The 26,180-nt window shown below is 31.9% G+C and overlaps 1 protein-coding gene across 4 annotated transcripts in view; it reads left to right on the top strand.

The window, feature by feature from the left end:
• Nucleotides 1–25,887, top strand: part of LOC117105091 (MAGUK p55 subfamily member 7-like) — a 41,754-nt gene extending 15,867 nt beyond the window's left edge. For 2 of the 4 annotated variants that reach the window (XM_033246119.1, XM_033246120.1), the window contains exons 4-18: nt 168–248; nt 8,348–8,560; nt 9,504–9,585; nt 10,311–10,396; nt 10,689–10,763; nt 10,971–10,991; nt 12,571–12,767; nt 13,603–13,736; nt 13,929–13,952; nt 15,661–15,783; nt 16,553–16,639; nt 16,848–16,928; nt 17,623–17,825; nt 18,901–19,041; nt 20,832–25,887. In XM_033246119.1, coding sequence (XP_033102010.1) covers nt 168–248; nt 8,348–8,560; nt 9,504–9,585; nt 10,311–10,396; nt 10,689–10,763; nt 10,971–10,991; nt 12,571–12,767; nt 13,603–13,736; nt 13,929–13,952; nt 15,661–15,783; nt 16,553–16,639; nt 16,848–16,928; nt 17,623–17,825; nt 18,901–19,041; nt 20,832–21,008 — 1,725 coding nt within the window. In that variant the 3' untranslated portion in view covers nt 21,009–25,887. The remainder of the gene's footprint in view (nt 1–167; nt 249–8,347; nt 8,561–9,503; nt 9,586–10,310; nt 10,397–10,688; nt 10,764–10,970; nt 10,992–12,570; nt 12,768–13,602; nt 13,737–13,928; nt 13,953–15,660; nt 15,784–16,552; nt 16,640–16,847; nt 16,929–17,622; nt 17,826–18,900; nt 19,042–20,831) is intronic. The other 2 variants (XM_033246122.1, XM_033246121.1) reach the window with 2 other exon arrangements.
• The last annotated feature ends 293 nt before the right edge of the window (nt 25,888–26,180 follow it).

Genomic DNA, 26,180 nt, shown 5'->3' on the forward strand with positions numbered 1-26,180 from the left:
AATGTTTAAAACACATTACAATATTTAGATATATCAAAATAATTTATAATCATTATCTACTGTAGTGTTAGTAATTAGTAAAGTGTAAGTAAGTAGAAACACAAATTAATTAATTTTTTTCTATTGTTTTATTAATGTAATTACTATTGCTTCCATTTTATTTTCAGGTTCACTATAAAATTGAAGAACAACATAACAAGGAACCACCATTGCCAGTTATTAATTCTGCCGCTATGTTGGCATTAGAAGTAAGTTTTGAATTAATATTTTAAGATTGTTCTAAAAAATACATTGTACTCATATTATCATTATTTCATTGTTTCCTGTCCCGTTTCTGATAATTACTAAAAAAAAATATTGACAGAATACTATAGAAGTTGGGGTATTATTTGAACTAACATGTTTTAGTATGGTTCAGTAGGAGAGACACCCTTACTAGTTGACTAATTGTATCTTTGAAATATTACTGTATTTCCATCCAGGTGTTCTAAATGCCAACTATTCAGTCTCTTTTATGAGGAAGAATGCAGAGTAGCTTTATTAAATTCTTCATTCTCTTGAATTATTGTCAGGCTACTCTTTTTCATTTGGATGACATGGCCAAAACATTACAGCGCTTTATTAACAACCTCTCTTATATTTGCTGTCATCTTTTATTTTTCATATTCAATGAGAGACTGATATACTTTATTACCCAATATTTAATACTATTTAAATTATCAGTATAGTCTATTTATGGCAAATTAAACTCGGGCATACGCCTGACATCAGCATCATTTATAGTGTGGCGATTGTTTGAAATTTCAAATTTATAAGGAAGTTATTCTATCTTCAGGATTATGACATCTTTTTGATTTGTAGTTTGTGATTAAAATCTGTGATGAGTCTGTAGTTTCAATTACCTCATCTCCTTATATAACTCAAGTACTGCTTTCTTCAGTGCTTAGTTAAATTTAACGTGTGACCGAGTTAAAGAATAGAGATTTATAACTACATTAATAACTACATTAAATATGAGAAGATAATTACACAATAAAGCATATGGTAGATCGTATAATTTAAAAATAAAAGTCAAATCAATTTAGTTTATTAAATTCTCATTATCAATGAGTTTATATACTTATAATGAGATAATAATAATAAATAATAATAATAATAATAATAGTTGGATTTGTTTAGGGCATCATATAAAAAAGCTTGTATGTGTTTGGTAATTGATCTCTCCGAGTTCGATATTTTGATCATGAGAAAAAAATAATGTAACCCTATAAAATTTTAACCTACAAAACTAAAGCAGATAAAGAAGATAGTTGACAAATTCAAATGATTTTACTTAATCTGACTTGACATGATTTGTTTGCAATGCTTGCCTTATTAAGATTAACATTTCAAACTCCATTGATATCAGAACTCTAGTTATTTTTTTTCCTGATTTATAGCCAATTTAAAAGTCTATGGAAAGAATACATGAACAGTATTATTGCTAATTGCAGAGAAAAATTCGGTAGTTTGTCATAATTTTCAATTTAAAACCCATATAATAACTTTTTAGGTACAGAAAATACTGAATACATTCAAATATTGAATGTTTTGTCATGTTTAATTAGCTCAATATAGGCAATTGATTAATGGATGTATATTTAAGCAAAAGATTAAATGCTTTTCTGGTTGATTGTGGATACCATACAATTCAACATTTGGAATTTCACTTTTTGCTTTATTAAAACTTTGTCCATTAATTTAACCTTAGGATCGTTTGGTATGAATGTAATATTGACGTAAAAAGACATCATTCGAGTTGATGAGCATTATTCTGATAAGGAGAGAGATAAAGTATTATGGTTTGTTGCATCAATCTGACAAATCGGTCTTGAAAATGCAGTGTACTCCAATCTCCATTTCCATAATGATGTTGCTCGCATTAGTATTTTTAAACCTCAGTGTGAATGCCTTTAGGAGAGACCGACATTTGGCTTTTAAATAGCGCGAATGATTTCAGAGGTATGCCATAAAATAGTATAAAACATAAAATACACCAAATCGTGTTCTATATTTAGTCTCAAGTAGAGCACACCGAATGAATGTTATGGTTTGAGCTAAAAGACGTGTTACAATGCTATTTCAGTAAAACCAAAGTGCTTTTTCCAATGCGAAAACAAGCCATTGGGAAATGTAATATCATATGCAGAGAATATAGTGTATCAATGATTTTGACAAGCTTTCACTAAGCAATACCTTTTATAACAGCTATTGATTATTGTATGAAGTCAATGCTGGTAATGAAATTATAAATCCACTATAAGGTGGCGATATTGCCATGTCAAGGCTGTAAATACAGTCCTTACTTACCTGGATATATTGTGACTTACTGTGTATGCAGCATTTATCTTCAAGTTAAAACCAAAGAATATCTTCCAACAAAAATAATATAGTTATAGAAACCAAATGAATGTATGCAGAGATTTAAGATATATTATATGACTCGTTAATATTCTTTTAAATATAAAATATATGGAAAATTCAATTCAAAAATTGCATCTTTGTTTCCATATATGTGCTAAATTCTCATTTAATATTTTTAAAAGGATTTTCCTCTGAATATCACAAATAAACTACTTACGCGAACAGCTGATGCAACGATGGAATGTGACCCCTGGTGACCCTATAATATATTCAGCAGATGGATGTTGAATGTCGTGAAATGCACTGCTTCTAAAGTACATTTGCAATTTCTGTCTCTCCTTGCTGTCAATTTCTGAAGTGGATTTATGAGTGCCTTTCTTGCATTCTACTATCGGAAATAATTTTAAGCATATATTTATCTTCTATGCTTTTTAAAAATATAAACATCCTGATTTTCCTTCTCTTAATTGGCTATTACTTTATTGATATTTCGTTGTTAATAAGAAGCAATACTGATAACTGTTAGTTTGCAAGTAAAATACTGTACCAGTGAAATACCCAGATACAGTAGCCACTTGGAACGTCTTCCCCGCATTGAGATATTTATAGTCAACTTCTGCCCAGTTTAATTCCACAAGGATACTCTAAAATACTTGCAGGACAGTCTGCGTTATAATTGCCCTTTGAGACGTGTGCAAATGTTTTCTGTTAGAGATCTCTTCATATTAAAACATCATTATTGGAAATTAATATAGAGTCCAAGTGGTTTCCCATTTTAAGTTTGTGCCCCAAATTAAGTAACATTTTGTATTGGAAAAGATGGAGGTTTTGAAAATGATGAATGATCCTATGTAAGCTTCAATCTATATATCCATTCTGCACAAACAGGTTTGATTCTGAATGGGTTGACTGATAGGTTTCACATAAGACAATATGAAACAAACTGAAGAAAGTACTTCTTATTCCTTCATTTTCAGGAATGAACAAGTTCATCAATTTGAAACCGAATCACAATGCTACTGTACTATATCACTTTCTTTAGATTTTGTTTCACACTGTCTTAGATACTTCTATTTTTAAACAACATTTTAAAAGTTTTATTGGTATTTTTAACATGACTGACGCGATCTGTCAGCGATAAATCGTGTCGCGCTAAGTTGTCTGATTTGGCCTTATTAAGCATATTTATAATATTTGTGAGACTCATCATAGAAACTCATTAGCCAATTCTTCATGCCTTGAATGCTATGTGCAAGCACATATTGGCAGCTTCAAAGGAGAATGTTCATTTTTAATTGGTCAATGAAGACTGCTTTACTCGGAGTTGTTTCCTCAAAGTGCCCACATTGTACAGCGTTTGGTTTTGTGTACAATAAATATCTAAAACTAGATATTTTTACATAGGAAAAACATATTACTTTCGTTAAACACACATTACAGAATGTGTTGAACAGTTTGTATAGAAGGTCAGGTGTTGAGCTGAATTTCTTTGAACTGTACTTGATATGATCGAAAAATTTTATGTTGCGATAGTCATGTTAATTGTTGTCTGGCAGAATAGGTCTTGTGAGATAGGTTCCGCTTTCATAAATATTGTGAATGTTCATAATGTATCTCTAAATTTGTATACCAGTATTCAGAAAAATTGTTTTCAGAAATCCTGTTTAGTAAATATTGGTTTGCTGTATTCAATTCCACTTAAGAATATTTAATGAGATATCATGTTTCTAATTAAGAATTATGCTTACCACAATTAAATTATCAAGATGTTTCGGAGTGCGAGGACCTGTTAAAGACTTGGCTCGTCAATAAGTCAGAAGTGATTTAGTTCAACTGTGTGAAATGCCCCTGTCATTTAGGTGATGATAACTTAGTTAGTATTGAATGGAAATTAAATTGGATTGATTTATATGAGGGTTTTAGATACAATACTTGGGATGAGCTTACTGTATTTCCTTGAAGAAATTGGTCATGTGCCTCAATTGAAATTTGTTTTTCCGGCATTGGAAGGTTAACGTCAGGCAGAGGTTTTGAATATTAATTTAGTATTCGCAAGCCTGTAATACTGCAAACTTTGGTTTTGCCAGAAAGTGGAATCATTGTTACACAAATCAAGAGTAACATGGTGATTAAGATGAATGCCTTTTAATCTCAAAAGATTAGGTTCAATTTTTTAAAATAAAACTTTCCTCATTGTCTACTCAAAATATATTCTCTGCCACATTTTTTAGTAAGGGATTAAGATGAATGCCTTTTAATCTCAAAAGCCTAGGTTCAATTTTTTTAAATAAAACTTTCCTCATTGTCTACTCAAAATATATTCTCTGCCACATTTTTTAGTAAGGGATGGGTAGATTCACCATTTTGCTGTGCTGAACCTGCCATAATACTTAACATTTACAATTTTCCATATCAGAGAATACACATTAGAGTTAGAAAGTTTTCTTTAAGCATTCCATCATGATTTTTCAATGCTTTGATGCTCATTAGAGTAAACATTTAGAATAGGTTAAGAAAGCAAAAGCTGTTTCAGTTTATCTATGGTATGATGTCACTTGTTATCCTAAAAAGCAGCATAAAACCGGTTAATGGTGCATAAAAACAGTCCTCCATAGCAAAAACAATATAAAAATTGGTGTTTGAAAACAAAACCAGCACTGAATAAGCAATTTCAAATAAATTTTGAGGATTTGACAGTAAAATAATGCATTTTTTGGAGTGGAGTAAATTGATTGTACTTAACAACCTGTTTATAAGTTGTAAAAACCTCAATGTAAGCTACATTACATTTGAATTAACTTTTGTGAAAAATGTTTCATTACTATTCCTATGTTAATGTTAAACATATTACAGGATAAAAAAAAAACAACCTACGGGAAAAGGCATGCATCAAAGAATAAAATGAGTTGAACCCATAATTTTGTGATTATAAGCCTGGAGCCTTACCTAAAGCATTCTAGGTTCCTTCATTGAACTTCAGAAACTGCTATCTTTGCTATCTTAACATGCTATCATTACCATCCTAACATGAGATATAAATTTGAACTTTATGGATTTATTGCAAGTTTAAAGTGGCCACAGTTAGTTACTCATGGAATTACATACTTAGTTCATCAATCAGTCGGCTCATCTACAGTAGGGTTTTAATTATAGCCAATTACAAAATAGGGAGAACTAATTATTCGGCGTTTTGGCTCTTTTAAATCTCTTACATAAATGAAGGTTGTCATACTGTATAATATAGTATGCTCAAGCATAAACTCAAGTTATAATTAAAGATAAATTTTGGCTAATAAAGTTATCAATCAGTTTTTATGTGATTATTTTGTAATTTGATATCATCATTCCACTATATATGCTACAAAAACTGTGCGACCAAGATTTACTCATTACAATTTTAACGTGAATTTAATTATAGAAATGACAAATCTCAGCACTTAAAAGACTAGCTATAATATTTATTAGCTTTAGCTTTTATCCACACAGTGAACTTCATCAGGAGACTGTTGGCCTACATTGTTCTGTAGTAGACTAAACTTGGCTGCACCTTTAATTCGTCATGAAGGACTTGATTAATACCGTCTCACTAAAAAATAATACCTGAAAATATGGGAACCTACTGTACTATTTTGATATTCAGATACTTTTATCTGGTTTGCTTATAATAATTGTAGATAATTGATAATAAACCATCCATGTAAACTTACTGCAAGCTTTATCGGTGCTTCCTGACATAGATAGCCTGACGAAGCTCGCAGTAAGATTACATCATATTGTGCTGGGTTTATTTTTGGTTAACACGTTGACTGCCAGACCTTTTTTTAAGGTTCCTTCCCGTATGCCAAAACAAGTTTACATGTACAAACATACTTTTTTGACATTTTATCTAGTCATACATCATCAAAATGATGTGTCCAATAAATTGACGGGAAAATATTAGGGGGCGAGTATACTTGTCGACGGCACTATGATAGAACGTTTTATTGACTATGCCAAGTGCGAGTTATCTCGTCCGCTTTTTGCATGGGTTGGTATATGTTCAAAGGGCGCCCCACTTGTGCCGCTCGAGTGTACTACTGTCAACATAACACAACAAACATACATACGTCATATGTACGTTATCGTCTAGGTGTATCTTCCCTGAACTACCAGCCGTCCAATCTGCGGTTCTACAATGTATAACAAAGAGGTAATAAACATTAGAATGTTACCCCGATTTTGACGAGTATACTCGTCCCTGGCACCCTCAGCAACACCCTGTGAGCAAGTATACTCGTCGCTGGCAGCCAACGTGTTAAACAGTTTTACAATTGCTATTTTGATATTGAAGATAATATTCTACTGTATGTTAACATGAGCAACATAATATTTAAATTGTTTAATGCAAAAATGTATTAGATTAAAGATGAGAATGAAGAAAATATTTCTTTTATTATAATTAACACATAAATAATATAACATTTTTATATTCATTACATACAATAGTATTATCTAATTGTCGATTGAAAATTGCTAGGCTATGGTGGAAAAAGAAATTTTGATAAGTTGTACAAATAAATACTTATAGTTTTATCCAGACTATCATATTTTATTGACAAAATCTGGTGCCATGGCTAAATATGGTCATGATGACATTACTGTACATCATAATAACATATATAGACATACAGTATCATGATTATATATGGACATACAACAGTTTTTGACAAAGAAAATTTAAAAGTGTGAACCAGACTTAAAAAAAAAAAAATAATCAGGAATAGCTAATATACTATAAGACACACATTTTTCAAGATTGAAAACATTTGGTATTTATACAACTATAGATAAATTTTCTAGATATTAATTATAACTACAGGTTGTTAACTGAGGGAGGAGTATTAATTTGCTTGCAGTACTGGTACAGTACACGAAGAGGTTCAAAGTTTAACTCAATTACTCATTCACATGAGTTCAAGTAGGATCAAATTATACAGTACTATCTTGCAAAAAGACGGTCACATAAAAAATATATCGGACAACTGCCACTTTATAGCATCTGCTAGCAGATGAGTTTGAGTTTTATGATTTGAAGTGATTCAGAGGTTAACATAATTACTCATGTCACAGAAGTTTGATTAAGTAGAATAGCTACTGTTTGTAATCATTGTTATAAATATACTGTATATATTACACACATTGTATCTATTCTATGACTCATCTCTGCATATAGGCCCATATAGTTTACTAGACACAAAATAAAAAAATATGTGGATTAATTCTCTGTGATGGTGCGAGGATCTGCCAGACAGGGAGGGCCCATCTCCTTAATGGGAATGTACAGTATGAATGGGGCTAGGAGCTGTCATGAGGGGAGAAAACCACCAGAAGCTACAAGTTAAAGGTTTTAAATTCTTATTTACTCAAATTTTTGAGTTTTATTGTCTTTAAAAAATATTTAGGATTCTTTTTTTCTCTCTGATGAATTGTACTGAGCTTTAAAAAAAAAAATCTGTAAACAATACTACTGTGAAAATTAGATTGCATCATTAGGCTCAACAGAATTTAAGTAATTACTAAGTAGTTCTCATCAATTTGAATAGAGAAACTTTAATAAAGAAATTGTAATATACTACTGTGAGCAATCAAGAGCCAGATCAGTTTTGCAGGATCGATTACTCTGTTACATACAGTACAGTAAAATATTGTTATTTATTTTTAACTAAATAAATAAAATTTATATACAGTACATTTTTTTTTTAATGTGTATATTTTCTTGTACATCTAAATATACCAGTATTTTATATATCCTTCATATATTTCATCTGTAAATTAACGTTATCTCATTACGTGCACTTTGAGTAATGTTTACATCATAGCACTACTAAACATGGTTTCTGCCGTAGATATTGCTTCTTTGCAAATATTGATTGATTGATTGATTGATTGATGTTTGTCACTTCAGGTTTCTCAAGACATCACTGAATACCCGCTAGGCCAAGACGCTGAAGAGCTAGGCCTGATTCTACAGAGTCCACTAATGCAGATGATACTTCATGTCCATGACCGCATAGCAACCAAAGAATTTTACCCTAAGTTACAAGAAGTAGAAGCAGACATGAGTGATGGTGATGATTCGATGAAAATAGTTCGTTTAGTCAAGAGTAACGAGCCTCTTGTACGTGATGAATTTTTGTTCTTTTCATGGTGAATTCATTTTTATTTTAATAGGTTTTTATAGATTGAATTCCATTGACAAGGATATAAATTATAACCATAAACAATATATTTCTTTGTCATATTATGAAAAAGCAATTCAATATTCCTGATGACTTTGATTACAATAAAAGTTTTAGCTTGTTTGGCTTGTTTATTAAGTAATAGAATAATCTGGTATTAAATACACTACAGTACCTAAATTTAGATAGTAATTAAAATCAATCAAAAATAAATAAATAAGTAAAATAATAATTTAATAATAATATTAAACGAATAAAAGCTACCCCCACCATTCCCTCCCTCCTCTCCCCCCCCCCACAAAAAAATAAAAAATTATTTTTATTAAATTTTGTTTTGTGAGTTTTTATGTTAAAACCCTGACAGTTTTAAGGGACATACAATAAAAACCAACAAACCAAGCGTTCAATTCATTATCTATCTAATTAATACACAGCTATGACATTAGTTCCCCTGTCAATTTGGACATTATGAAAAATGGTTCCACTACTAATCATTGTACTATACTGCTACCTCCTGCGGTATCTACATTACAAACATCAATATATGTTCTTGAATTCTTGAGTAGAAATTGATTTCTTGTCTAACCTATCAGGGTTTGTCTGTAATGCCTCCCATAAGATTTGTCAGGTTAATGCTATTCATTCCATGGTTAGGTACTGCATACTTATTGATTATGCTGTCAAAAACAGAATTTTAATAGGAGGTAAAATAATAACATGATTTATGGATGTTGAAGGCCCTGTGAAATGAAGAAATTGGGTTTAAGAGATATGAAGTTAAAGGGAGAAGGCTGTAAACTCTCTTAAAATTAGAGATTGAAGATTAATCATTAATAAATATGGTATTTTAAGTATTTTCTCTTTTGCTACTGGCAATTACAGGGAGCAACCATAACGTGTGATGAGAGGACAGGATCTGTAAAAATTGCCAGGATAATGCATAGTGGAGCGGCAGACAGAAGTGGTAGGTACAATACTCATCAAAGAAGATACAGTATCTGAATTGAAATGCAGGGGAACAGGCATTGAACCTACAAAGTGTTGCGTCACACGAGGTGGTGGATTAGGGACATAATTTCAAAAATTATAATTAATGTCTTACCTTAATGTTCAGTTAAGGCAGAAAGCCAAGAATATTTCAAACAGTGAACTTAATCACTTTTCTAAGTGGCGTATATCCCTTCACAAGACAAACATAAACACAAGATGCTCTATATGTATAAACTAAGTCTCATTATTAACGATGCTGAAATTTAATTGGTAGACCCCACATGTTCATGTAATTGGCCCACATACTGTATGCTAGTAAGCTGATGAGTCATTTAAATATCTATGAATGACAAATATCCTTATCAGTGTCAGATTCAAGCGGGTGGGGGTAGGCCAGCTTGGAGGCCTCTAAAATTTTAAAAATTAAAAAAAAAAATGGGGAAAAAAGAAAATGCTGGTTCTGGGAGTGCCATTTCTGGCCATCTAGAGGTGCCATAATCATAAATTTTCTCGACCGTGGTGGGGCTAAGGTGGTGTAGATCCTCTGTCTGTGAAAGTCCCTCTTTGGGCCCCCACTATTTCAAAATCCTGGATCCACCACTGCTTATATTATTGTATTTACTGTACTGCTAGAACATTCAGCTACATATAAAAAAATTAAAGATTATAAAATTTCTGTCTTTTTTCGCCATTCCTCAGGCTTAATACATGTGAATGATGAGGTTGTAGAGGTGGATGGTATAAGAGTGAAGGGCAAGACACCAGATGAGGTTGTCAGTCTTCTTGTAAGTATCTGCCTCTTTCCATTGCCTAGGGGATTTAATTGATGATCAGCAGCAGATTTACATACAATTTGGCCAAGAGTTATACATTGTTTGAAGTAAAATGATAAATTAAAAAAAATATATTAAAATAGAATAATGCCATCTTTATCCTCATGAAAATTATTATAATCTCCATGATATTGGAAATTTTCATTACCAAACCATCATGATCATAATCGACATCATTATCAATATTATTAAATAAAATGAATAATAGCAATTTTATTTACCATTTTCATTTTTGTATTTGCAGTCTTCAATAAATGGAACAATCACATTTAAGTTAATTCCGGCAAATGCTATTAGCAATGGTGCCCTCGAGAGTCAGGTGAGTAAACATCATGAAGTCACCTGATTTGAAGTCATGTGATTCACAAAAACTAAATTATGTGTGATAAAATTTGTATTGGATAAAGATGTTTTATGCAGATAAATATTGATATGATGTGTACCGTAATTTATTTTCTCTGTATTATTTTATTTAAAATTATATTCTACAATAAATAATTATTGTTCTTGTTTCTGATCATCATAGCTGGTTGGAAAAGAAAAACAGGTTTGTTTTTATTTGCTGGGATTGTTTGTTTTTTTTCATAAAAAAAAATACACATTTCAAATCACTCCTTTAGAATTAGGTGCTATTTTCTGCATGTTGTAAGTTCAGCTTTATCATATAAATTGACTCTATTTTTTGTTATTTAATTTACATCAGTTTTTAAGGGTGATCTGAGCAAGGCTAACCATTTGGGTTCTTAATAAATTCTTAGTGGACTTTATAGCTTGGTTGTTTAGACACTTGTGTTCCTTTCAATCCTACTCTGTAAAAAAAAAATGCTGGGACTTTGTCACATCCAGCTGTGTGAAGACAACAGAAATTTTGGGAGTAGTATGTGGATAGTACTTCCTACTTAACATTTTATCTTATGCGAATTGGGTATTTATAGAGCATTTGGCCAAAACATTACTAACATGGTTTTTATTCAGTAAAATGGAAAAGGATAAGGCTGTTTTTACTTTTTTAATTTCTACTACATACCATACCTAGGGTCATTCAAATTTTTTTTCCAAATTTTTCTCTCACAATAAATCTAAGTTGAATGAGTTACATACAAATACAAATATCACTACATAATAATTAACAAAATTACAGATTGCTGTAGCTTGCAGATTGGCTAATCCATTAGAAAAATAAACTGTATAAAGTTCTCTTTTGTAAGGGAATATTGTGCTATTCCATATACAAACATACACATATGGTAAGCCCCAATACCTTCACACAAATGTCTTCCCTTCCCACAAATGTCTTCCCTTCCCACATAATCTCCCAAGTCATCTCTTCAAAATCACTGGCACATATTACATCATGCATGTATTGTTGTTGGCACATAATTAAGTTACTCAATATACAATGTACACTACTTGGTTCGAATTCAACCAAAAATTGAGTGTAGTGTTTTGGATTATGTTTGTAGTGCAAAATCAGTAATATTACTATTGAGTTTGAATGTCATATCACTTTAAAACAAAAATCTAAAGTCTGTTTAAATACAGTCTTTCCATTCTGTTGACATTTTCCAGATATGGCACTAATCAAAATTGACATATCCTTTTAATATATATATTATTATTGTTGTCTCTTATACACATCTAGATGTGTATAAGAGACAGGTTTCTAACTTACCAGATCTGCAGTCGTCATCACTTCTGGCTTCCGAAGTTGTTGGGCTAGCGTTGTCCGATTTGGCCATTAGTCCTGGGTTTTTTATGCTTATCATTTGCATTAACGATATAGGATAATACTGGTTTTTAATTACTCAAGTCCATTTGAGTACAAACATCAATATTACAAATGAATTTCACATTGGAAATTCCAAATATACTTTAAATGGCAACTAATAATTATACAATAGTAGCAATAGTGATGGTAATCTGTTTCTGCGAAGTGCATAGAGGATCTGGGGAAAAGTGATACTAAATAATAAATAATAATAATAATAATAATAATAGTATCAATATTAATTAGATAAAAGTAGTAATAATAGTATCTTGTTATTGATAATATATTAATATTACCAATATTGACACCAATAAATCCTTTATCATCGTCTTCATTATTGTTCTTTCATTCTGTTTAGGTTCGTGTAAAAGCATTTTTCAATTTTGACCCTGACGTTGATCGCAGCATTCCGTGTGTGGAAGCGGGGCTTCCATTCAAGAAGGGGGACATTTTACACATAGTGGCCCAGGACGACCCCCAGTGGTGGCAGGCACGGATTGAAGGTGATCCTGAAATGAGGACAGGACTTATTCCAGGCAAAGTCCTACAAGAAAGGTATTTTGAAATTATCTAATTATCTACTCTTTCACATGTTTAGTGATTTATGTACACTTTCTGATTGGCTTTGGTGCTATGCATCAGGATTGGATTTGGGTAGGGGATCCATTCTCGGGCCCCCAAATGTTTGACAGGTAAAAGAAAATGTGGACATTGATGGGAAGTCTGACATTTACAGCCTTCTAAGGGTGCCACAACCATGAAATTGCATACCTCAGGCACAACTGTGTTGGGGCTGAGGGTTGTCGAAGTCCTCAATTTCCAAAAGTTTCTCCCTGGCCCCCATTACATCAAATTTAAATTTATGGATCTGCCACTGTGTAACCTGTTCCAACCATGGTGGGGCTGAGGTAAATTTTGGCTCTTTTTAGGGATATTGGACTTCTTGTCTTGGAATTTCTGGCATTGGCATTGTTATTAACAAGCCTATTTAGTACTTGAGTCGATTTTTTTTTGTGCTCAGAAAATTTCTAGTTATAGCTAATAGGGTTGGATTGGAGAATCTGTGGTACAAGTGCTTTTATCACCCACCCTTCCTTCCCCTTATATGCTACCGCATTCCCTCATTTTTACAAGACCTATCATAGTTAATGTTGAAAAACAAAGGGTACTTTATATTAGGATGACTTTTAGACCTATAAAAGAGAATGGGTGGGGCTGTCGTTGAAAAAGTACACAATTATGTCAGCCTGCCACTGGTCTCAAGAGATTGAAACTGGCCTCTAGATTAAAAAGGTTGAATGCCTGGGGTCTCTTGATGTATGGATCTTCCTGCCACGAAAATATTTATCAAAATATTGTTTACTTCATTATTATGTTTGGCTTTTTTCAGGAGGGAGGCATTGAGTAGAAGCCTTCTGCCAACACAGTCACCGACTCCATCTCTTAAGTCAGTACCAGGAGGTAGGGCTTCATCCGTAAACTCTGTTCCAAGCTCTCCAGACTTGAATTTTAGAAGAGCACAAAGTAAGTTACAACAAAAACTATGTACCGTATCTCAAATTTAGACCTACTGTAAACACATATTAACAACTTAATATTATATGTAATATTTAAAAGATAAGCATTTAAAAAATATTATATAGATAGTATGAATACTTCTCTTTTTTGTAAATGGTTCGTAAGATTATCTTGGAAATGTTTTTTTCCTCAAAAAAGATCAAGATCCATCGTTGTTTTACAGTAAGTTTTATTTATTTTCCACCATTTTGTGGTTATTTTGTGCATGGTGCTAAATCTTGGTTGTTTTCTGTTGTTTTTAAAACCCAGATTTTTATTTTCTTTTGTTTAAGTTTACCTCACAAGCATATTTCGTTTTCTTAACGCATTAAACGATCTTAAAATAGAATGCTGTTATTTAAAGACTCTTCACAAGGCTCAAATAGAGGGCAACACATATTGCAACAATCTCTCTGTTTAGTAAGCCTAAATATATCTGCTTTTAAATAATTGTGTTTATTTGCCTATCATTTTTTGCGCTATATTTCAGTTAAGTTCCAATGTGTAACATATATCTTTATAACAAATAATCATGACTATCTCAGATCTTTAACTTTCATATATCAATAATGTAATATTAATATTATTAAGAATAATAAATAACCAAGTATACAAACTCAACCTCTTTTGCACATTTCCAACATTATTTTCAGTGACATATTTCTGTTCCAGCCTTTAATCAAATTGTTTATGTTCAGTTATCCCATTACCCAAATTATTTTGAAGTGTTGTCTTTGATTTTGTTATTTTAATTAACTACATTACTTTTACTATGCTTTTAGCTACCCCACGGAAATATGGTAAAATCTCCAATAATTAGTTCATTAACATTTTTTTTAATTTTTATTATAAAAAGATTTTTGGGAGTTGCATACAAGTTGCATCTTGTTAAAGTACACTTTACTAATTTTTACTTCATTATAAGATAAAAAAAAGTGAATTTTAACTGTACCTAATTTTCATAATCATTTTACTTTTGTGATATATATCACTTGTTCATTGTTGGATTCTGAGTTGAAGAGAAGCGATTTGTGAATAGGTAATTGATGGTACAGGTTATGCAAGGAAGAGAGATTTTCTGTGAAATTTTGTTGTTGTAAGTGGTGGTGTAAATGCTTAACTATAGCTATCTGCTACTACAGAACTTTTATTGTTCATGGAATAAACATATTTAAAATGGTAGCCTGCCTTTAATACAGAACTGCATCAAAGGCCTACCCTTACTTTGGATTATAAGTTAAGACCTGACGGGCAGTAGGAAGGTGAAAAAAATGGTGCAATAGCTTAAAACATTTACTTGGGAATGTGCATGAGTTATTTCCTTTTATTTTGGTTATTTATTTTACTATTTTATTTATCATTTAATCAGTTTTGTTTTATAATATTATATAAGCACACTTTCTAACTTAGATCAAAGTTTCTACTTGCTTGAGATTTTATTTTTCTTTGGTTCATGATTTTAATTTGAGTGCATTTTAAAACAGCGTGTATAATAAAGAAATAGGTGAAGCTGTAACTTGGTGGTTAAGATGCTTACGTTTGAATTCCTGGGTGTAAATCTGTTGAATTGGCCTTTGTGCTTGCTATTAGCTGTGAAACTTTTGAATATCAATTCTAATAATACTAGGCAAAGGTATCAAAACAAACTCTACCTGAAACATGCTACACTCTCCATCTGACATCTATCAAAGACAAGTAATTGGAAAAGATATGTAGAGATGTAGAAAAATTCACATAACTTGGAGAAAAGTGCTGCAGTTATGGTGCTGAAATTCTTCCAATTTCGATCTTTAGTCGGTCACTTCAGCACTATTCTTTTTTTTTCTCTTCCTTAAGGTACTTATGCAGTCTTGGTACTTTAATCGTTTGTCTTTCATTGTCACTTTTGCAGGTTTACGATTGTCAACACGGAGCACTACATCACTGAGGAGTAATCTTAGCAGCAGAAGCAGTCTACGAATACCAAACAAGAAGAAAACTAAGAAAATCATGTATCAATCCATACAAAACCACAGTAAGTAACAATTTCCTGGCATCCATTTTCCTATTGGGTTTTTTGAAAATAAGATGAATGTGGTATATTGTGGATTTCTAGTTAAATCTCTCATATTACAATTTTAAGTGGATTCAGTCATTAAAAATTACCATGAAGAACCTTTAAGGTGGGTATAGGATTTAAAAACTGTAGGAACAAGGAGTAAGTCTACCCTTCATCTTGCCCTACTTTTTTTGGGGGGGGGATCTATTAAATAGTGAAATTTTCAGTTTTTACTAGTTTTTTCTTTTTAGAATTTAGAGCTTGTTTGTACATTGTTTATTTTCATCATGCAATTGGCCACATCATTTTTTTTTTTCATTTCATTTATTTAGTCCAAAGAACAGTAAAACTGACAAGCGCAGAATAACAGAGACAGAAGAAAACACTCAAATGGCCAAACAGGATTGCTAAAAACTAAAACTAAATCAATGTCTAGTGGCTCTCAGATGCCAAATTACCATAAAATAGTCCAGTAAAAATATCATTAAAATATATATATAATTATGTACAAAATCATCAATGAAATCGGTCAAAAGTTAAATAGAAAAAATAAATTAATAACAATTGAAATACAAGAATTGCAGTGTAAAACTTGCCACTTGTTTGGATGTAAATGAATTGAACATTCAAATCTTTGCTTCCATTCCAGCCTATTACAAGTTACCAGTCTAGTATTACTTGTCATAGTCATAGTAAAACTCTCATGAGAATGAATATGACAATATTTTTTATTTTCATTCAATAGATTATGATGTTGATGAGATCTTAATTTATGAAGAAGTTACGCTCTTCCGCGCCCCTCCAGAGAGGCCACGACCCCTGGTTATAGTAGGTATGTGGTAATATTTTGACACATTAAATGTATTTTCTTTAAATATTATATACTTATTATATATTGATTTTGAGATACAGCAAATATTTTGAAATGAGCAATTCTTTTTGTCAATATATTTTACTTGTTTTGCTCAAAACATTGTGTGAGTTTTTAATTTGTTGTTGAGTTGTTCATTTTTTAAGTGATTTGTTTCCTATGCCTGTAGGCCCACCTGGTGTTGGCAAGAATGAACTTAAGAAGAGATTGATGGCCAGCAAGCCATTTCATTTTAAGTCCACTATTCCACGTAAGTAAGCTTCATCACCCAATTATCATTAATGATGAGGCCTAATATAAATTTTCTTGTTAGTATTAACAGTTACCATAACATATACAACATTTCATATTTTTTAGATATCATATGCTACATTATCGTCTGTATTTTCTTCAATGTTGTATGAAATTATTTGATTGCTGCTGTTTTTTTTATTTTTAATTTATTTATTCAGGTATAAAAATATGAAACAATTACAAAGAGCAGCTGTAACTGAAATGGTTTGCATCACAAAACTCTTAATTATACACAACATCAAAAACACGATCATAAAATCACAAATCAAAAACAACAAAGTAAATACAAAACAGAAAAATGCTGAAGATAAAAAAAAACATTAAAAAAACAATTCATAGAAAAATACAAAAATTATATTTTAATATAGTATTTCCTATGTGTGGTGACTATAAATTCTGTCCATCTTAAATAATATACCATACTATGTGTGGTCCTATGTACATATAGCACTTGTACATGGAAAGAAGAAATACACTATTCAAAGAGACTAGGAGATTGGCTGCTAGTGTACTAGACATAATGGGCACTGCAGCCTCCATGTTTCCCAGGGCCTAATCTGAATTTTCTGTTGGTATCAAAAAGGACGATAACTATATGAATAACGTATATTGTAGATAGTGTGCTTAATAATCTTTTTGTTTTATTCCAGATACGTCCCGTCCAAAAAAACTTTTAGAAACAAATGGAAAAGAGTACATTTTCATCTCCAAAGAAGAATTTGAAAGGAATATACGTTTAAATAAGTTTGTAGAATGGGGCGAATACAAGGGCAACATGTATGGGACCAGTCTGGACTCAGTAAGGGGTGCGATATTAGCGGCCAAAGTTGCTATACTCATCGTCTGTCCCCCAGTAAGTTTATATGCACACACTTTACATAGTTTGGTAGGAGGGGTTGGCAAAAAGGGAAAAGATTTCCAGGGGGTTTTTTAACCCTAGAACCTCTGATTACCATTCGGATGGTCGACTGATTGATGATATATTCTTTTCAATTTTCACACTAGGACACATTTTGTTCTAAAAGTTATTTCAAAATATGCAATGAATAATAATAATCCCATATAGTAACTTTGGTATGGAGAAACACCTCCACTGAATCTCACTTGAAATAAACCAAAAGGTCCACTGATAAATCTCAGATAAGATAGTATAATACATACTCCAAGTATCGAAATGCACGCCATTGTGTTGGGATTCAATATTTCATAAATTATGTCATCATCAGGAATGATGACTGACATAATTAATGTTGAAACATTTGAAATAAATTGTTTTAATATTAAGAACTTTGATGGGTTATCCTGTCATCTTTATTCTTTGCTGAATTTCAGTTGTTATTTTGCCAATGGATGAATTTTAATATATTTCTAACCATTTTATCTTAGAAGTGCTATGTCTATTTTTAAAGTAGTTTTTAGTATTTTTTTGTACATGTTTTATGATGCCAATTTCCCTTTGCTCCATTAAAACTATATCGGCCTTCAAACATGCACTCAAGACCCATTTGATGGGACTGCCATCTGAGGTTTCCTAGTTTTGATTCTCTCAATTCCTTTTGTGTTTTATGTTTATTGATAGGATAGCTAAGCAGATACTCTTGTTACTTGAGAACCAGCAAGCCCTCAATGGGGCTTCAAAGTGCTGGTAAACAGAGCAGTAATGCTGGTTTGTCTGCTTCTGGTTTCTTTGTAGGACATTTACTGGTTCAGTTTTCCAAATTTTTCTTTTTCTGCTGTTTATTTTTCCAAGCGCATTGAATATTTCTTTAAAATGGATATGAGCACTATAGAAATCTTATTTATTATTATTACTAATAGATAAAGAAATCAAAATCAAATATTGATAATTATAGATGACAATATATTACTAAATTTATTATAAGAAAGCTATCAGGCATACAATAATTTTGTGTTTATTTATTTTTTAGGCATTGAAACTTTTGAAGGCATCTGATGTGAAGCCCTACGTGATCTTTATCAAGCCCCCGTCATTCCAAAGGCTCAAGTCCAGTAGGATGGCATCGAAGGCAGTATACACAATGGAGAAAAAACAAACAAAATCATTTACAGTAAGTTAAAATAAATATTCAATTTACCATAATGTTGCTAATATACAAATACAGGTTTCCCTCCAATTTAAGACCACTTTTGGGACCGGTCGTTCCATTTTCTTTAGCAGCTTTGGTTTCTGATTGCAATAATAAAGATAAAAGACATTTGCTAATATGGGACCACAGAAAAGTGGTCTTAATTTGGAGGTGGTCTTTAATTAGAGGGAGACCTATAGTTGTGAATGAATATACAATTCACATATTGTTCTTTATTGTATCAAACAAATGAATACAAAAAGGTAATCAAGGCATACCCCCATCCCTCTTAAACTACATACATATTTCTTCAATAATAATAATAATAGTAACAGTAAATAATAATAATAGTATTAATAATAGTATGTGGCAAATATAAGCCAAACCAGTCCTTTGTCGCAAAAATTGATCTTTAGCTATTAATGCAGCATTAAACAGTAAAATGAAAGCTATAAAATGGTAAAAGAATCATTTAAATCTGACATTTCGTTAGTTACAGGAGTTTAAACATACAGCTGTTTAAACAACAATATTTGAGAAATCAACCTTCAAAGTTTATGATTTTGGGCGTTTCTCAGCAGAAAACCATTACCAAATCGTTAAAAATGTTTGTTTTAACATTGAAAATAGGAAAAATAACAGCATAGCGTGATATATAGATATATAAAGGTTAGTTTAGTGTAATAAAGTAGATTTCATAAATTTTGACATTCCATCATGTTTTGGCTATTATCTCTGAAACAGGATTTGCAACAAGTAACTGGTTTAGCTTGCCCCGCCACGTATGAATATAATGTATTTTACAGACCAACTTGTAAGATGTCTACAATTAAGTACACATTTTTACAGTTATTTTAAGCAAAGCCAGATTGAGCAAAGCATTCCAATAAATTTTTCTAACTATTTTGGCAAAATATGTTTATAGATACAGTAATGTGTCAATGCAAGCTGGATTTTGTATCAAATGTCTGCTTTCAGCATTATCACATTGTGACCTGTTATGCTCTCTGCTTGTAGGTCTGAGATAAATTGCACCCTTTTCCAATGTGTTCATTGTACGCTGTCTCAGATGGAATTTTGGCAAATTTTCAAATTATCATTTTATCCAATTCAAAATGAGCTAAATTAAAAACATGCAAGTGGAAATGTATTGCTTGGTGGTTAAGGCCCCTTCCAATCCCTGTCATAACATGATTTTCCTCACAGCAGAGCAGCTTAGCTCAGTTGGCTAAACTGGTGATAGCCACTGTGTGTACGCTGAACTGATCTCTTGATCCCTGGTCCAGTTCCCAATGCTGCTCTCCTACTTTTTCAGCTGGAGGGCTAAAATTCAAGTAACGATAGCGCACCGTCTTTCGGATGAGACGTTTAAGCCATTGGTCCGGTGTGCATTATGGACGCAGTACACTCTTCAGAAAAGAGTAGGGGATTACCTCCCAGTGTAGGCCTACTGCCCAATCACTACTAGAAGGACCCCACTGGAAATAAGTCTTCTTTAGACTTTCACAGGTTATCTGGTGTTTACACCTAATACACCCATCCATCCACTAAAAACCACTCCAATCCCTAAGCTCATAATGAGTCTAGAGAATCTTGTGTGTATATTTGTCTTGTGAAGCGTTCGCTACTTAGAAAAGTGATTAAATTTCCTTTTTGGCATATCCTTGGCCCTTGTCCCTAAAGTTGAATCAAGTTAAAAAAAATTAATAGAATTGTTTTTAAATAAATAAAGAATGGATGTAAGTTGACTGAATAATTGATTTTCATGATAGGACGAGGAGTTCATGGATATGATTGAAAGTGGAATACGAATGGAGGCAAATTATGGACATTATTTTGACTGTACTATTGTTAATGAGGACTTAACGACTGCCTATAATGAGCTAATAGCAACAGCAATGAGAATCGAGAGGGAACCACAATGGGTTCCCAGCTCCTGGATGAGATAGCAAGAATCCTGACGATATAATTGGATTTGTAAAGCCTCTTGGAAGGATGCTCAACCACTGCCTAGATCTGTACAGAATTTGTCAAGCATCATGGCCATTTATAAAGCAGGGATTAACAAAAGTGCCTGAGTATGTGCCTAGCTTATGGGTTAGAGATAACAAGAAACTGAGGAGCACTTCAGTGGATCCCTAGCACATGGATTTGAGAGAGAGAGAGATTGAAACATTGGACATAACAAAGGTATCCCCAGGAACAGAATGGGTTCTGTGTGTCATGTTTTTTTAATAGTGGAAGAAGATAGTTTCCTGATTGGGTTCCTAGTTTTTAGATGAAAGATAGAAAGAGAGAAAATATTATATCGGGCACATTAGCACTGCAGTTGTTGCATAGTTCACAAATAAGATGAAAAAACATCATATAAATATTGTTATGCATGTGTGTGTGTGTGTGAGAGGGGGGTTGCAGTGTTTGCATGTATGTATGAAGCATCATAGATCAACAAGGCACAGCGGGGAAAGATCTGGAAAGCAGAGTTATTATAATGACTTGTTATCACTCACAGGCAACAGTCCACTTCTATCAATGAATAGGAAGTCATTAAAATAGAGAAAAATGCTACATATGGTAATATTAGCAACTTGTGCATTCATGCATGACCAGAAGAAAACTGGTTAAAAAGAAGATGGTTGTTGTTTTTGCCACATCAAAAGCTATGGATTTGCCAATAAGTACTATAAAGTAGGAATAAATCACTGTCCACACTAGCAGTTTTTCTGTGACAAAAATATTAGTGTTGTGCCCATGATTGTGTCCTATAACATCCATATAGTGACAAATCACTGGTTGTTTGTCCCTTAAATTGTTATGGTGTTTATAGACCTTAGCAGTTATAACATGGTATAAATATATACAGTCTGTTATTAATTAAACTATTTGAAAAATAAAATTCAATATTTAGTTTCTTACATTTTAATTTAAGTAAGTTAATAGTGTTTAATACCATTCCTATATTTATTGCATAGATTTTTGAATTGGCTGGTAAAAGGTTTAAGGATATTATTATATGTAGTAAAAGCTTGGTATATCAGCAAAAAAAAAACTTTTTGTTCCAATATGTACATCATTGGAATTTAACTTACTTGATCATTTTGATGAGCTATTTACAGTAATTTACTTGAAATTTTCAAGGTTTTTTTCCATAACAGATGGTATATATTTAAGGAGTTTCTGAAAGGTAAAAACTACCATTTAATTAAACATAATCAGTGTTTGTATCACTTAAGAGCTAGAGAGCTCCACTCTTAACATAATTTAAAACAGAAGTTCCCATTGGATTATGATGTTCACTGATGCGTTAACTAATGTATCATTTAAGCAACATTCATAATTTATTATAATTGATGTGAAAGGAGTGGTGTGGATGTAAACTATACCATTTGCCCTTATCTATGTGCAACCACGTTTTACATATTTTTAAATGCAAATTAAATTACAAACTTGTCAAATAAATTTGCCTGCCAAAAAAGCAATTTTTATAGAATTTTAAAACATTAACTATCTACAATACAGTGCACTTTACCTATTCAAAACATTTTTGCCAAAATAAAAAAAAAAAACAATTTTATAGAATTTCAAAAATATTACTTAGATATAATGCACTTTGACCTATACAAGCATTTATACGTCCAAATGTGTTTACCTCACTCAAAATTTAGTGTGTCAGACATTGACCTGCAACTTGATAGTCTTTGTTCAAACTGAAAACATAGTAAATGTATATGATACGGCATCAACATAGTTAATGTCATAACATGCTCAGCCTGATTTCATAAAATCACACTTTCACAAACAGCTTTCGTTGACACTGATTGATTGGTCAGTCAAATCAGGGAGCGATTCCGTCAGGACATCTACGCAGTGTAATAATTGCACACTGTAGCAATATTGAAGTGATTTTATGGAACGTGTGCTTTAATATTAACATTTATTACCTTTACTCTTACATTAGGTCATAATAAATTACCCTTTCCTTCAACAAAACTTGTAATATATCTTACGACTGCTCATGCTTTCATACCATCATTAATATTTAATTACATGTATGTACTAAGCAAGCATGTTTGTAAATTGTTCTTTAAACATTTTCTACAGTTTTTGCACAATAAGCATTAAATAACAGACAATTTTGTATCAGTAAATAATTGATGTACAGTATTTTATAAATTTACTTAAGTTGTCATTGAAAAGAAAAGCTACCAAATGATTGCTAACAATAAAAGGCAAACAAAAAATATTGTGTTGCTCAAGGACAGTGACATGTTAAAGCTGTGTTTTTTAAATGTTCAAGGGTTCGTTGGAATGAACTCTGGCTCATAAATTATAACCACTGAGGTAAATTTCATTCTTCAGGCATAATATTTATCAAAAGCCTTTGTTAAACATCGTTTGGGCTTTAAAAAAAAAATAAATAAATAACCGCAGATTTTAAGTTTTTGTGTCAGTGAGGCTTGGGTAACACAGTGTGTTTTTCTTTTGCCTAATTACAGTACCTCCGAAATGCCTTAATATCTAGAATAATGAAAAGTTTTTAAATGTAATTCTCTTTATCACCAATTCTATGGATGTTTAAACAAGATTGTCAAAAGCCAAAGCTGTGTTTCCAAGTAATAAGATCAGTTTGTTTTTAAAAAAATGTGAATCATGAAAATTTGTTGTTATTTAATTGATATACATTTAAACTAGGCTCATTAAAAGTTTTTATCATACACTAATATTTAATCACATAGTTGTTGTGTGTCCATGGAATGTATTACAATTTTTTAATTAAAAAAAACCCATGCAAATTGATTCACACAAAAAATGAGGAGATGTTACGGTTTTTGATGTTATTTCTTTCTTCTTTAATAATGCTAAAATATGGAAATGTTTCACACATGCATAATGTTTCGCTGATATTCTTCCAGCATTCTCAATTTCTGTGGCGATATTTTCATTGGTTATGACCTCCCCTTACCATTTTTAGGTTGTTATTAATTAGTCATAACATCAGTAGTACATTTAGCAATGCTTTTAGATTACCAGCATCACATCGCGTAAGCTCGAACGCATCATAAAGAAAAAATAACATCAAAATTATTAATTAGTCAATCCAGATGTAATGTTCAATGACCTTGAAATGTTTTCACAATAATTTATGTGGCATTTTTATGATGAGGGTAAGCTTCATTGACCAAATAGCTAAATTTTTAACTAATATTGATAAAGGTGTATTGTAAAAAAAGTCCTAATAAGTGTGTGATAAATGATAATATATAAAGTTTACAGAGTTTATCCCTCACTTGTCATCAAGTGGTAATCCAACTAACCTATGTCACAATTTTTATGAGCCCAGGTGTTCATCTTTATAATTGTTATCACGTGTTTAGCTTGATGCAGCACTCATAAGTTATATGACACACCCACTTGCTGACTACTTATTGACATGGGCCTTGGTATTTTATGGACACACCCACTTGCTGACTACTTATTGACATGGCCCTTGGTATTTTATGGACACGCTCACTTCTATTTTATGGACACATTCACTGGTTGGTCAAGGAGATCATTTTGAATTAAATCGTATGCCTTGTGCCCTAGACATGGATCAGTGGTTAAGCCTATGTATAAATTGAGTGGTTGCCAGAAAAAGAGGCTCGGGAAAACATGCTGATAATTAGATGTATACCACATGGTCGGCCATTTAATTGTAGGCCTCTATGCTGTATCTTAAGCTTTTGTACATTAGAACAAGTCAAAGCTATTTCAATTAATTTTTATGATTAGCACAAAAAGTGATTTTATTGAATACAATTATATAATTGATTGTTGTATATATTACTATAGAATTATTATGTATTTGTAAATTTTGGTACCTTTTTTTCTTATGAACTATTTTATCTTTTGTTTAGAGGAAGAACACTTCTCAGGTTGTAAAAGAACCTTGTTTAATTGGCATTTTTAAAAGTCTGATGTTGAATTATAAGTAAGATTCAAAACTGTTGTTAACGATGTTGGTGAATTCTTTATGATGTTAGTTGTGTATGTGTGAATCAAGGATCTACTGTTTATTCGCACCAAATGTATTATCTTAATTTATATATTTCAAATATTTTATACTTTAAATATATTGCTTATCTTTCAATGAATCACGAATAGTTTTAAGGAAAAACCATTTTCAAAGAGACACTAAATTACTTAATTAAATGATAGTCTCGTGTATTCAGTTGTTAAATTGTGTGCACATGTATCCACCTTTCTGTGGCTGTTAAAATGTGAACATGATATCACAAGGGAGAATCAACACGAAAGGAACAGTACCCTTCCACAAATCATCAACACAGGTAACAAAGGAGGGCAGGAGGATGAAACAGTAGCATTGTTTGTGTAATCCTCATTGCATTTCAAGAATCATGCTGCTGTATTTAAATCAAGCTTAAGAATGTATTAAATTTTGAGAATTTACTGCCACTTTTTAATTTATTGATTTATACTACGATAGTTAATACCAATATTTGACCGATTGCTAATTGATAGGTGCCTATGAATGATTCGATGTCGAGGCCTGAATGACATTTATATACAGTAGGCAGTACTTCATATAGGGCCTAACTAATTTCTGTCTCTAGTGAGCTTAATAAAAACTTTAGAATAATTTTCTTTTGATGTAGTTAGTTGATGATTTGCAGAAGAGTTCTGTCATAATTACCCAGCACTTGCCAAAGATTATTACAGCCGTTTAGTAAGTGAGAATTTGATTTTTGATTTAATTTAATACATTTTAGCATGTGTAGTGATAAGTGAGGTTATTATTAATAAAATATAACTGATTTCCAAAAGCAACTGTGTGTTACAGTTTTTTTGTGGAGAATGTGCAATAGGCATATACAGTAGAACCCCTATTAAGGGGGCACCTTCGGTACCAGAAAAAGTGTCCCCTTAATAGGGGTGTCCCCTGAATGGGGGGTTTAACCTCCATTTTGGGGACACTAACCAAAAACACAAAATTGTCCCCTTAATAGGGGTTTTTGGCATGTTTTCATACAACGATGACATACATTCTGTGTAATATTATTTTTATTGACATAAGGAATCAGCTAAGTAGAATTAGAACTAATTTATAGCAACAATTTGCA

This window comes from Anneissia japonica, unplaced genomic scaffold (assembly GCF_011630105.1).
Source record: "Anneissia japonica isolate Jap-2015-1 unplaced genomic scaffold, ASM1163010v1 scaffold287834_len5846547_cov211, whole genome shotgun sequence".
NCBI classification, from domain to species: Eukaryota; Metazoa; Echinodermata; class Crinoidea; order Comatulida; family Comatulidae; genus Anneissia; species Anneissia japonica.